Source organism: Oncorhynchus keta, chromosome 4 (genome assembly GCF_023373465.1).
Source record: "Oncorhynchus keta strain PuntledgeMale-10-30-2019 chromosome 4, Oket_V2, whole genome shotgun sequence".
Lineage (NCBI taxonomy): Eukaryota > Metazoa > Chordata > Actinopteri > Salmoniformes > Salmonidae > Oncorhynchus > Oncorhynchus keta.
This window is the reverse complement of record NC_068424.1, coordinates 69,113,599-69,127,565: the sequence shown is the minus strand read 5'-3', so window position 1 is coordinate 69,127,565 and position 13,967 is coordinate 69,113,599. Positions and strand designations below refer to the sequence as shown.

Here is a 13,967-nt window from a genome sequence, read left to right as displayed (position 1 = left end):
TAGTCACAAAAGCATGCGGTTCTTGAATACAGCCAAGCCCCGTAAGTGAAAACGAATAAAACCCCCAGAATGCAACTGGAGTAGAATCCCTACGTCAGCAGTGCCTAAAAGGAAAGGAAGCACATGCGTTTACTGGCTGTTGGAAACTAATATTTGATATAACAGGTATTTTTCAAAGTTCACATGCCATCTGACAATCCAGAATATTTGACCTACAGTAAAGATACACATTTTTTCCAGTTCAGATTTACACGGTATGTAGCAAGTGGCTCATTTTAAGTGTATGTGCGTGTTAACTCTAGTGAAAACTGCTCGTTAGCTAGCTAGCTACCAATACTTATAATTACTACGTTAATAATATATTGTCTAATCTTCTATAATTTCACAATTTAACAGCAAGCATAATTCAGACAATTAGCCATTTGTGTTTGTACGATACCGGCATTTCTGCTTGACATAGCTAACGTTAGCTAGCTGACGTGGGACAGTTTGCCACTTACTTTGCCCAAACAAAACATACATTTGATGGAAACGTTAGCTAGCTAGCTGTCACACTAACGTCGTTAAGGGTTGACCTTTTGAAATGCTACGCTGTTGTCAGTGGGGATTTTAACATGTAAATCTTTGTGGGGCAAAAAAAATGGGATGCATGCCAGCAAAACCACAGCACTAAACCATACATGAATTACACTATGCCACTGCTACACCTGGCTATCAGCGGAAACCTCATTTTTTTCCTGCTTTAACACATTTGGTTTCTACTGACAATTGAGATGTACAAACTAGGGAATAAGGAGACGACAAGCAGATAAGAGGCAATCATAGCCAGTATGGGGCAGCAGGTAGCCTAGTGGTTAAAGCGTTGAGCCAGTAACTGAAAGGTTGCTGGATGAAATCCCCGGGCTGACAAGGTACAAATCTGTCGTTCTGTGCCTGAACAGGCAGTTAACCCACTGTTCCTAGGCCGTCATTGAAAATAAGGATTTGTTCTTAACTGACTTGCCAAGGTAAATAAAAATGTCACAATAGACAGTCTGCTTAAACTAGTAACACACGAACAATTGTACATTTTCATTTCTTTATTGAACACACCGTGTAAACATTCACAGTGGAGGGTGGGACAAGTATGGGAACCCTTGGATTTAATAATTGGTTGACCCTCCTTTGGCAGCAATAACACCAACCAAATGTTTTTTGTTGTGGATCAGACTTGCAGAACGGTCAGAAGGAATTTTGGACCATTCATTTACATTTACATTTAAGTCATTTAGCAGACGCTCTTATCCAGAGCGACTTACAAATTGTTTCAGTTCAGCAATATATTCTTGGGATGTCTGGTGTGAACTGCTCTCTTGAGGTCATGCCACAGCATCTCAATTGGGTTGAGATCAGAACTCTGACTGGGCCACTCCAGAGGGTGTATTTTCTTCTCTTGAAGCCATTCTGTTGTGCTCCCTCCACCATACTTTACAGTTGGGATGAGGTTTCGATGTTGGTGTGCTGCACCTTTTTTTCTCCACACAGTGTTGTGTTCCTTCCAAACAACTTATCTTTAGTTTCATCTTTCCACAATATTTTTCCAGTAGTGCTGTGGAACATCCAGGTGCACTTTTGCAGACTTCAGACGTGCAGCAATGTTTTTTTTTGGACAGCAGTGGCTTCTTCTGTGGTGTCCTCCCATGAACACCATTCTTATTTAGTGTTTTATGTATCGTAGACTCGTCAACAGAGATGTTAGCATGTTCCAGAGGTTTCTGTAAGTCTTTAGCTGACACTCTAGGATTCTTAACTTCATTGAGCATTCTGCACTGTGCTCTCTCTAGGGAGAGTACCAACAGTGCTGAACTTTCTCCATTTTTATAGACAATTTGTCTAACCGTGGACTGATGAACATCAAGGCTTTTAGATACTTTTGTAATCCTTTCCAGCTTTATGCAAGTCAACAATTCTTAATCTTAGGTCTACTGAGATCTCTTTTGTTTGAGGCATGGTTCACATCGGGCAATGCTTCTTGTGACTAGCTAACTCAAATTGTGAGTTTTTTTATAGGGCAGGGCAGCTCTAACCAACATCTCCAATCTTGTCTCATTGATTGGACCCCAAGTTAGCTGACTCCTGACTCCAATTAGCTTTTGGAGAAGTGATTAACCTCAGGGTTCACATACTTTCCCCAAACTACACTGTGAATGTTTAAATTATGTATTCAATATGGACAATAAAATACAATTTGTTATTAGTTTAAGCACACGGTCTATTGTTGTAACTTAGATGAAGATCCAGTCAAATTTGATGACCAATTTATGCAGAAATCCAGCTAATTCCAAAAGGTTCACATACTTTTTCTTTCCACTGTACATTTTTTTACTACATTGTTTGCAAACTGATATGTGACATGTATTAATGCCAAATAACATGCAAAACAGGCAAGCCCCCTCCACAATTTTTATTTTTTCTTAAAATATGGGGGTCAAAACAGGTGGGGTTGCCACTGCTCTGAACGATGGGTCACCACTGCCTGTTATGCATTAAGCAGCCTGTGCTTCACATTAGACATTTGCTATCTGTAACTTATTCTGTCCCCCTGACATTCATAAAGAACAGTCTGTAGCTCAGTTGGTAGAGCATGGCGCTTGTAACGCCAGGGTAGTGGGTTCGATCCCCGGGACCACCCATACGTAGAATGTATGCACACATGACTGTAAGTCGCTTTGGATAAAAGCGTCTGCTAAATGGCATATATTATTATATTTATGAAAACAATCTTTCCACAGCTGGCAAACTTCAACGATGTCACAGGCTACTAAACGCAAGCATGTTGTCAAGGAGCAGACACTCGACGATTACGTCACACCTACAGAGAACCAACAGATTGTGCGGGTTAGTATCTGTGCTGTCAGACATGACAGATGTTTTACTGAACACACACAACAAAGACTAGCCTAGATGTCTGCCATCCTGATTCGGACTCATTCAGCGACTACCAAACAGATAGGGTCAGTGGATGAAGCAAGAGGATGGGAACTTTTAAGTCTTTCTTCATGTAAGCTGACTGACACACCTCTGCTGCACCTGTAGTTAATTACCTGTTTTTGCATGCACATTCTACCAGTTTCTTTGTCATACTAATCCCCTCTCTCTGTACCTGTCTCCATGCAGGTTCTTGGTAGTCGTGGCAACAACCTACACGAGGCTGTCACGGCCCAGGGGGAGAACTTCCTGATCAGCATGCCCCCAAAATTCCGCAAGAACCTCTGGATTAAGAGAGGTAGGTAACATGTTCCCTTATACTAGAGTGCATCCCAAATGGCACCATAACACTGTTTTGTTTTTAAATATCTTATTTTAAAATATATAGGCCCATTATCTTTTCAATATACTTTGGTTTTAAATGTTTAAAGTCAAATAGAATTGTGAGTTACAGATCACATTGAAACCAGGTCTCAGAACAGATCTACTGCTTCGATGTGCCCCATTTCTATGCTTCCCGCTATTAAAGGTGCAATATGCATAAATCGCTCAGCCACTTCCTGGCTAAAATTCTGAGATTTTGCCTAATTTCAGTTTGTGACAAAATGAGCACTAAGTGTAGATAATCATTGTACCATCTAAACCGCTGTGAAATATCTTTCCAATAACCAAAAATAATAGATTTTCAGCTGTTTGAACCTGGTGTACAAAACCTAAAGTAAAAGATGCAAAAACCAAACAACAGTTTAAGTGACTGCTTTTTTTGCATCTTTTACATTCGGTTTTGTTCAACAGCTTCAAACAAGCTGAGAATACAATATTTTTTTCTTATGGAAAATATATTTTTACAGCAGTTTTAGATGGTACAATGATTCTTCACACAATGGCTGCTTGTTTGTAGCATAAACTGAAATGAGGCGAACTTGTAAAAAAAAATGTATAACTAGAAAATGGTGGAGCAACTTCTGAATATTGCACCTTTAAGTTTACACTGAGAATGTTTTTTTTTGCTACCGTTTGGACCATAGACATTAAAACCAGTAGATAGTGATAGCGCTGACGTCATTCATGTATTCCTATCGAACACTTCTAATGAAACTGGAAGTATTTGAATCACGCCATATTAAGAATCATGGTGAAAATGGCCGTAACTATGGTCGATGAAGTCATTTTCATTCTTCCTGAGCGCATCAACCCAACGCTGCTATTGACTTCGGCATCTATAACAGATACCACATGAATTCCGTATGCATGAGGATGCGAGCCTCCTCGTAGCCTGCCAGTCCGTGATTGGTCTGTCCGCATGTGGTCCTGTGTGATGATAAATGTAGTCGTCAGAATGGATCACTATTTAATTAAATACCTCGATTTGTAGTGAACTTGAAAATAATTTGCTGTGGCGATAGAACTAATAAACACATTTTAGAGCTGTAAACGGCTGTAATTTACATTGGTTTTCTAGGACAGACCAGGGCTTTTGGCACTGCTAGTTCGTTACGCAGTAGCCGACCAGCAGAGATTGTGACTTTAAGCCCCAGACCAGATACTGGGGGGCTTTGTTTGGACATAGGCAGCCCGGAGTACCAGTGGCAGTCAAACACTAAAGCCGGCTGATTGTCCTGAATTTGAGTGGCAGGTTTGCATATGTTTTCTGCATACCTGTATGTCAGTGTGCTTTCTTTTGTGGTTCAACCACCTCAATGTCATAATGACAGAAACACTCTGGATTAGTTTCTACTGAACACAATGAAGGTCTTTGTGTTCCTCTCAGTATTGGTTTGTTATTGTAAACATGGCATTGCTCTCCCCCCTCCCAGGTGACTATGTGATTGTAGACCCTATAGAGGAGGGAGAGAAGGTGAGGGGAGAGATCAGCTTCATACTCTACAGAGACCACATTCAGCACCTGCAGAAACTCACACTCTGGTGAGTGCACCTTGGACCCATAGTTCAGTATATCCAGTTCAAGTTGAAAGTTTACATACACTTAGGTTGGAGTCATTAACTCTTTTTATTTATTTATTTTTTTTTTTTCAACCACTCCACAAATTTCTTGTTAACAAACTATAGTTTTGGCAAGTAAGTTAGGACATCTACTTTGTGCATATCACAAGTCATTTTTCCAACAATTGTTTAGACTGATTATTTCACTTATAATTCACTATCACAATTCCAGTGGGTCAGAAGTTTACATACACTAAGTTGACTGCCTTTAAACAGTTTGGAGAATACCAGAAAATTATGTCATGGCTTTAGCCTATCAGAAGCTTCTAATTGACATCATTTGAGTAAATTGGAGGTGTACCTGTGGATGTATTTCAGGCCTACCTTCAAACTCAGTGCCTCTTTGCTTGACATCAAAATAAATCAGACAAAACTTCAGAAAAATTATTGTAGACCTACACAAGTCTGGTTTATCCTTGGGAGCAATTTCCAAACGCCAGAAGATACCACGTTCATCTGTACAAACAATAGTACGCAAGTATAAACACCATGGGACCACGCAGCCATCATACCGCTCAGGATGGAGATGCATTCTGTCTTCTAGAGATGAATGTACTTTGGTGCAAAAAGTGCAAATCAATCCCATAACAACAGCAAAGGACCTTGTGAAGATGCTGGAGGAAACGGGTACAAAAGTATATATATCCACAGTAAAACGAGTCCTATATCGACATAACCTGAAAGGCCGCTCAGCAAGGAAGAAGCCACTTCTCCAAAACCGCCATTAAAAAAAGCCAATGGTTTGCAACTGCACATGGGGACGAAGATTGTACTTTTTGGAGAAATGTCCTTTGGTCTGAAACAAAATTAGAACCGTTTGGCCATAATGACCATTGTTATGTTTGGAGGAAAAAGGGGCAGGCTTGCAAGCCGAAGAACACCATCCCACCCCAACCATGAAGCATGCGGGTGGCAGCATCAGGTTGCGGGTGTGCTTTGCTGCAGGAGGGTGGCATCATGAGGAAGGAAAACTACATATATATATTGAAGCAACATCTCAAAACATCAGGAAGTTAAAGCTTGGTCACAAATGGGTCTTACAAGTGGACAATGACCCCGAGCATACTTCCAAAGTTGTGGCAAAATGGCTTAAGGACAACAAAGTCAAGGTATTGGAGTGGCCATCACAAAGCCCTGACCTCAATCCTATAGAACATTTGTGAGCAGAACTGAAAAAGCATGTGCGAGCAAGGAGGCTCACAAACCTGATTCAGTTGCACCAGCTCTGTCAGGAGGAATGGGCCAAAATTCACCCAACTTATTGTGGGAAGCTTGTGGAAAGCTACCGAAACATTTGACTCAAATTAAACATTTAAAAGGCAATGCTACCAAACACTCAATTCGTATATGTAAACTTCTGACCCACTTGGAATGTGATGAGAAATAAATAAACGCTGAAGTCATTCTCTGCTATTTTTCTGACATTTCATTCTTAAAATAGTGGTGATCCTAACTGACCTTACAGGGAACTTTTACTAGGATTAAATGTCAGGAATTGTGAAACTCAGTTTAAATGTATTTGGCTAAGGTGTATGTAAAATTCTGACTTCAACTGTACATCCACGTATAGAAATAACATGCAGAAACGCATGTAGCCAGTAAACCCCATTTTAGTCGGCACTTCTATTACCTTGCCATAGTAACTACAAGGCCACCACCACCACATCCGACAAACATTGTTTTCCCCTGCTCTTGTGAAAATATGAAGAAATTATTTCAAATGATCTTAATCCCAACAGGATGTTTTTTTCTGACACACACACACACACACACAGACTCATGTCACCTGTGAATGAGAAGACAATTAAACAAAGGTTCAACTATAACTGAATTGAGTTCTGCTGGCACTATTTTTCATTTTTTTGTGTCTTCTGTTAGGCCTGAGGCCTTCACAGACGAGCCCCCATCTGAAGAGAGAACAGATGCACCACAGCCCAGGGAGGGGAGAAGGGAGGAGAAGGTAGAGGATTGTGGGAGTGATCACAGTACTGACTCAGAGGATGACGAGAGCGATCTCTTCGTCAACACCAACCGCTGTAACGTCCACTACAGTGAGAGTGAGGAAGACAGTGAGGATGAGAAGGATGAAGGGGAGGATAAAGTGGAGAGCAGCTTTTAGTGGGGAAATCTTTACAAGAGACAGTACAATGCTGTGGACAATGTTTACACACATGTCGCCCTCAGAATACACTGCTGCTGAAGAATGAGTTGTGGATTATACTCTCCAGTCCCACCCCATGAATCCAATCAAACAGAAAATCCTGCTATTTCACCATTTATTTGGTGGTTGAACTTAGCATTCCCATGGACATAATAGGTCAGGTATATCATACTTATACCACTTGTCCTAGAGAGGAACATTAGCATGCTTTGCTAAACTGCTAAAAGAGGTTCATTGTGGAATTATTGAACTGGTCCATGACATTCCTGACTGAAGAGGTTGTCATAATTTATGTACATAATTATTGTGTAATAAAATCTTTATTGTGGTCTTTCATCAGAATTTTTAGTTTAATTAAACATTTGTCTGTCTGATTCAAAATGATATAATCAAAGATTAAAGTTTTGTTTAATGTTCAGAAAAACATTAAAGTGCACAACATTAAAGTGTCAGAGGGTTATTTGCACATTTATTTACTCATTAACCTGTTTCTAATACCCAAACCTCAGATAAATTGGCAATTATGCACTGGCAGTGGTTAAATCAGTAAAATTGATTTTATCTAAAAATGTTTGTTGCACCTCATAAATCTGACTTAAGCCCTTAATATCTTTTTCTCATAACTAGCCTCCGAGCCCAGAAACTGAGCATGAGAATTCATGCCCACAGCAAGGTGCCGAAACCTGTTCAATAGGAGGCAGTTGAGCTATGTATGCAATGCACATGTATGGCCTTCAGTGACATTCATCACAGATGACTGTACCAATTAAGTCATTCTGGTTTATACTTCAATAAATACTTCCAAACAAATGTTTCGTCAACATTCAGTATTTCTCTCAAACCTAGGTCCACCTTTCTCACATTGTGGGGCCTTATTACAGGGCCATTCTCAGCTGGTAGCATACCTTTCTCCATCTATCATTTGAGTCGGTTTTAAAACAGTGAGTCTACTATTTCTCAAACGTAGCATCGTTTATTAATAAAAAACATTTGTTGGGTTTACAGTAATTGGTACTGTTTGCCATTGTCAAGTGGCAGCACACCTTCTCGATAGTCAATCACCATATGTCTGTTTTCTATAATAGGAAAGCCAGTCTTAATGCCTCACTATGAGAGGAAGTTTCCAGGTGTACCCTGTTGTTCTCCCAGAAGGCCCTGCATCTTCCCCATTCTAAAATGGCAGCATACCTTCTCGATAGTCAATCACCTTCAGTTTTATAACAACTAGTCAGTGGTTACCTCAGTGTGGAGTGGAAGTTTCTGGCATACCCCAAGGGTCTTTCAGAAGGTCCTGCAGGCTCTTCCCTATTCTCAAGTGGTAGCATTCCTTCTCCATCACCATCCATCCGTTGTCAGTTTTAAACCAGTCAGTGATTACCTCACTATAGAGCTGAATTTCCAGAACTATCCCATGGATCCGTCAGAAGTTCCTGTCCCTCGTTGTCTTTCACACTAAATGGATCTATCAGAAGTGTATTCTTTTTCTCCTTCTCCATTCTCAGGGTGGTGTTGCTGCACTCTGTCTGGTTCGTCATTATCTCCGACCACAGCTTCATCACCTGAGCAGGGCTACGTTTGTGTACCAGTAAGATTGTGTGGTACGCACACTGCTCTACCCCCTCTTTCTTGGGGAAGTCGAAGGTGAGGAAGGCGGGGTGGTGAATGGGGTGGACCCCAAGCCTGTGGAGGCACATGCCCACGTAGACATCATCAATGGGGTACAGGTGAACTCTCCGGGAGATACGGTTGAGCCGCAGGGCCAGCTCCCCTGAGTACACCACACCTCCCCCACCCCCGTACGGAGGGTACAGCCCCTTATAGAAACTATCAGGAATAAAGTACTTAGTAGAGTTGACTCTGTTGGGGACAGCCGCTCGTATCACATCCCCTACCATGAATCCCTTCATACCCTCTGACCCGGGCCCCCCTGACTGGATCGTCTGCTCCCGGAGGTAGTCTAAGAGAGCAGGGGTCCGCAACAGGACGTCGTCGTCCCCTTTAAAGACGAAACGTGCCAGGGGGCAGCGGGTGGAGAGCCAGTCCCACAGCAGTACGTCCTTCAGGGTGAGGTTAAAGAAGGAGTCGTGGAAGTCCCACTGGAGGATGTCCCCGTAGTGGCGGTTCTCCAGCTGCAGCAACTCACTGATGTCCACATGGGGTTCTACATGGTTCTTCCCCAGGAGGAAGACCCTCCGCACAACCCCGCCTTTCCCCGTCGCCCCTGCCACCCACCCCGCCCAACCCCATGTCTGCCGGATGGCCTGGCGGTTCTCAAAGTTCAGGCCCTGGGTCTTGATGGCCAGCAGTAGGAGAGGGCCCTGCCCCTTCTTTAGCCCACGTCCACACAGTTTAGCAGGCTCAATGAGGACAGGGTAGTCCCTGAAGTGCATGGAGTACACAAACATCTGCATCTGCAGGGGCAGCTCCTGAAAATCATCCATTTGAGATGTCAAGTTCCCGATCTCAGAGAACCCTGCACTCAAGGTGGGAAGGGAAAGCCGCAAATAGTTTGCATTATTATTATTGGTATCAAGATGGTCATTGTGCTCTTTGCTGGATTTGGGCTTCAGGATGGGATTGTAATGGCGGTCAATGGGTAGCTGGAGCCGGTTCCAGAGGGCCCCTCCGTGGGGCTTGGGGTCCCAGAAGGAGTTGGTGGGGTGTGGTGCCAGGTAGTCATTTCTGGTAAGCCCTGGTGCAATGAAGCTCTCTGGTAGAATTTGTAGGATGGGGGCAGAGCTGCTCAGGCCTGTACTGGTGGTCATACCATAACACACAGCCAGGGTGATATACACACAGAGAGACCCTACCAGGACACAGGGAGCACAGCACAGGCACAGGAGCACCCGTCGCCACCGGCAATGGCATTGCGCCATTTAACTAGAGAAAAGGAAAGAGCGAGAGGTGGCAAGATACATTTGGAGAAGAGTGAAGAAGAAATGGGTAAGAGTTGTGAGGAGAGAGAGGGATGAATGATAAGGGGAGAGAGAGAGGAGGGGAGGGAAGAGGTGGAGGATTTTATTGCAATCTTTTGTCACTTAAGTCAATACAGCTGTATGACTAACTAAGAATAATTACTTCTGATTTTAAGTAATTTAGTATGGCTTTAAGTATGTAAAAACATGAAGTGTGATGTGTAGGCTTATTTAAATATAAAGTGGAAAACAAGGCAACAGTAAACATGTCTTCTCCCAAGAATGATGCAGCTGATTGCATTTAGGAATGTTAGCAGTGACTGGGCTTATTAGAAGACATCAGCTGTGTGATGAGTTGTGTGCTCACGATTTTTTTTTCTTTCCACGGTTCAAATTCAGCTGATAAATAAACGACAGCTCATGAACAGCTTCTGGAATCAATCTGTTTAAAAAAACTATATAGCACAGGCCTTGACTACAGAATAGCATTATTACAATATTAATTTTGTATTTAGCCAACAAGTGATTTAATAGTCATAAATACGATTTAATAGTCGTAAATAATAGTCATTTCTTGACAAGCAAGCAGCTCTACAGTGTAGGTCTATGTAAACATTTCTTTGCTAATAATGACATCACTGTGATATGAAAAAAAGACGGAAAAGCTGGTGGAACACTTTTGAATGCGTGCGTTGATGAATTTATGAGCTTCCTGCTTCCGCTGAGACGGGTCTTGGTGAGAGTTCCCAGGGTGTAGTCTATTCAGGCGGGGCTCACTCAAGTAAGTCAGATGGAATGTTTTTGTATTTTTTTTGCTTAGAAACCGAATGCTGGTTGATACTAAGTGTGAAACGTCAGACGTCGTCAATGTTTTATATATTTTTTTTCTGTTTTGGAGTTTGATCATTTAGGCCTACTACGTCGGGCCAGGCGTCTAGATGAACTGTCCCGGCGTTCTAGACAGATGTTGCCGGGCCAGCCGGCAGCCCTGAACGTCGAGCTCTGGATTCTCTTTAGCTAATCCAAGCCCTGTGCTCCATCACCTGTCAAAGAAAAAACGCCACTTGATGATTATGGGCCTAGTTTTCCCTCTCGCTTCGCGTCTTCCTCTCTGGTGTGACTCACACATTTCAGTTAATTACAATAGCTTCTGCCTTGGCCAATTAATACTGTAATGAAACAGGCAGGGAGCAGGTCTCGAACCCACTACTCCCTCCTTTCAAAGAGCGCGTCCTCGCTCACCAGCCAAGCACACGCACTGTCGTGGATGCGAGGTCCGATCACTTCTGACACCAATGTAATGAAACAGGCAGGGAGCAGGTCTCGAACCCTCGACCTTCGAGCCCGAGGTCCGGCGCGCTATCGCGAAGCATGCTCGTGCGGCGATTTCCGCGTTTATAAACCCAGGGTCGTTACAATACAATTTTGAGTTTGGACATAATAAAGTTTGTAGGTGAAAACGACCTCAGTTGTTAAACCACATGCGCAGATCAAATACACAGTTGTAACGCCGATTATGGTGTGTACACGTCCTAATAATTCGACAAATGACTCAGAAAACCATGTGTTTTAATCGGGGTGTGCTTACTTCGATTTTGACCTTACGCTGATTAAGATAAACATAGTAAAGTGATTACATGACTATTGCATAATCTGCCTACTGTTATAATCCGTTAAAAATCCAAATTATTAGTGTACATGTAAACATACTCAATTATTTGTAAATTACACCATAACCTACCTCGATTTATTCTTTTGAAACGAACGTTTTCCCATATGGCTTTAAGCGTTAATTTTCATATGCCCAATGTATCCATCGCGTGTGCCAATTGATATAAAAACAAAGTCGACCAAAACACAAATTATATAATAAAATAATACAGACGACCCTGAGACCTAATGGTCCCCTGAAGTGGCCTCCACCTTCACAAACGTTTGTGCGACAGCATGGCCGTAGAGCAAGAATTTACCTATGCAGCAAAAAAGTTGCAGGTATATATATAGACGAAGGGCACTCCCCCTCGACTCGTCAGAAATTAGAACAAGAGAGATGCCATACGTTTGTTACTGATGTTTATTAGTATAAAGTACCACTCAATTTCTTATATTTCCATTTGAAAAACGATATTGGAAGTATAAATACACTTAAGGGTAAAACGATTATGTTTTCAGCAAAACTGTTTTTGTTTTAGACACAATGGCGAAATTCAAGGGTTTTGTAATTCAAGGAGTTGGTCTGATGGTGCACTGATGTCATCCTTGCAACAGAGGAGCAATTAAGGACAAAAGAGGAAAGGCCCAAGCCCCCACTTGTGCCATGTCAGAGGACACCTGGACCACCCATTGAGATAAATTAGGATCTAGGGAGACAGGGGTGGATCTTTAAAATCTTTAAACAAATATTTTATTTCAATTTTGTATCTATTCCCTTCATTGTTGATACTAAACCTACCACAACTGACAGAAATGACAAAATAAAACGTTTCTAATATCTTCCAGAGATAACAATAATAATATTAATACTATTTTAGAGTGAAGATGTTTTGGGGTGGGGGTGCTATTGAGGATTTTTTTTGTCCTGCTCTGTTGACAATGGTTTTTCACTGCTGATACAGGAGTAATAAAGACCTAGTGCACTAATTTGATTATTATTTATATATATTTTTAAAATATTAATAATAAAATAATAATATGAATTTAAAAAAAAACCAATAGATTTTTTCAGGGGGTGGTGCAGCACCCTCAACACTGCTACTTCTTGCGGCTATGCTCACTGGCCACAATATAGCTAAATATACAGTTAATATCAGTTGAAAAGGCCATTGCCAGTTGTTAATTAAAGAAAAGGAGGACCGAGCACACCCCCATTGTCATTGACGGGGCTGTAATGGAGCAGGTTGAGAGCTTCAAGTTCCTTGGTGTCCACATCAACAACAAACTAAAATGGTCCAAACACACCAAGACAGTTGTGAAGAGGGCACGACAAAACCTATTCCCCCTCAGGAAACGAAAAAGATTTGGCATGGGTCCTGAGATCCTCAAAAGGTTCTACAGCTGCAACATCGAGAGCATCCTGACTGGTTGCATCACTGCCTGGTACGGCAATTGCTCGGCCTCTGACCGCAAGGCACTTACAGAGGGTAGTGTGTATGGCCCAGTACATCACTGGGGCTAAGCTGCCTGCCATCCAGGACATCTACACCAGGCGGTGTCAGAGGAAGGCCCTAAAAATTGTCAAAGATCCCAGCCACCCCAGTCATAGACTGTTCTCTCTACTACCGCATGGCAAGCAGTACCGGAGTGCCAAGTCTAGGACAAAAAGGATTCTCAACAGTTTTCACCCCCAAGCCATAAGACTCCTGAACAGGTAATCAAATGGCTACCCGGACTATTTGCATTGTTCCCCCCCCAAACCCTATTTTTACACACTGCTGCTACTCTCTGTTTATCAAATATGCATAGTCACTTTAACTATACATTCATGTACATACTACCTCAATTGGGCCGACCAACCAGTGCTCCCGCACATTGGCTAACCGGGCTATCTGCATTGTGTCCCGCCACCCGCCACCCACCACCCGCCAACCCCTCTTTTACGCTAATACTTTTATAGCCTCGCTACTGCATATGACCTGTCTTTTTACTGTTGTTTTTTGCACTATTGGTTAGAGCCTGTAAGTAAGTATTTCACGGTAAGGTCTACACCTGTTGTATTTGGCACATGTGACAAATCAACTTTGATTTGATTTGATTTGCAAACCACACACTTTGAACTGGGTAATACTTCAACGGTAGCCCACCCCAGACAAACACCAAGCTGGAAGAGAATACTATAAAAAGTCAATGTAAAAAAAAATATATATATATAAGAGCGTCTGCTAAATGACTTAAATGTAAATGTAAATATATTTTCCCAGTTT

At 42.1% G+C, this 13,967-nt stretch overlaps 2 protein-coding genes across 3 annotated transcripts; one reads left to right on the top strand and one right to left on the bottom strand.

Annotated features, from left to right (window-relative positions):
* Nucleotides 1-45: 45 nt before the first annotated feature.
* On the top strand, nucleotides 46-7,474 carry eif1ad (eukaryotic translation initiation factor 1A domain containing). 2 transcript variants are annotated; one of them, XM_035768022.2, is made up of 5 exons: nucleotides 46-165; nucleotides 2,772-2,877; nucleotides 3,157-3,265; nucleotides 4,785-4,893; nucleotides 6,850-7,474. In XM_035768022.2, exons 2-5 carry the CDS (start codon nucleotides 2,788-2,790, stop codon nucleotides 7,088-7,090), a joined length of 549 nt encoding a protein of 182 aa, XP_035623915.1. In that variant the 5' UTR covers nucleotides 46-165; nucleotides 2,772-2,787; the 3' UTR covers nucleotides 7,091-7,474. The 2 variants fall into 2 exon arrangements, with proteins under 2 accessions (XP_035623915.1, XP_035623910.1); XM_035768017.2 differs by having other exon boundaries at nucleotides 80-254.
* A 49-nt stretch (nucleotides 7,475-7,523) lies between these two features.
* Nucleotides 7,524-12,029, bottom strand: si:dkey-160o24.3 (N-acetyllactosaminide beta-1,3-N-acetylglucosaminyltransferase 2). Its single transcript, XM_035767996.2, has 2 exons — nucleotides 11,789-12,029; nucleotides 7,524-10,012 (listed from the first exon to the last, which is right to left on the bottom strand). The coding sequence occupies exon 2, from the start codon at nucleotides 10,006-10,008 to the stop codon at nucleotides 8,515-8,517; it is 1,494 nt and encodes a 497-aa protein (XP_035623889.1). The 5' UTR covers nucleotides 10,009-10,012; nucleotides 11,789-12,029; the 3' UTR covers nucleotides 7,524-8,514.
* Nucleotides 12,030-13,967: the final 1,938 nt, after the last annotated feature.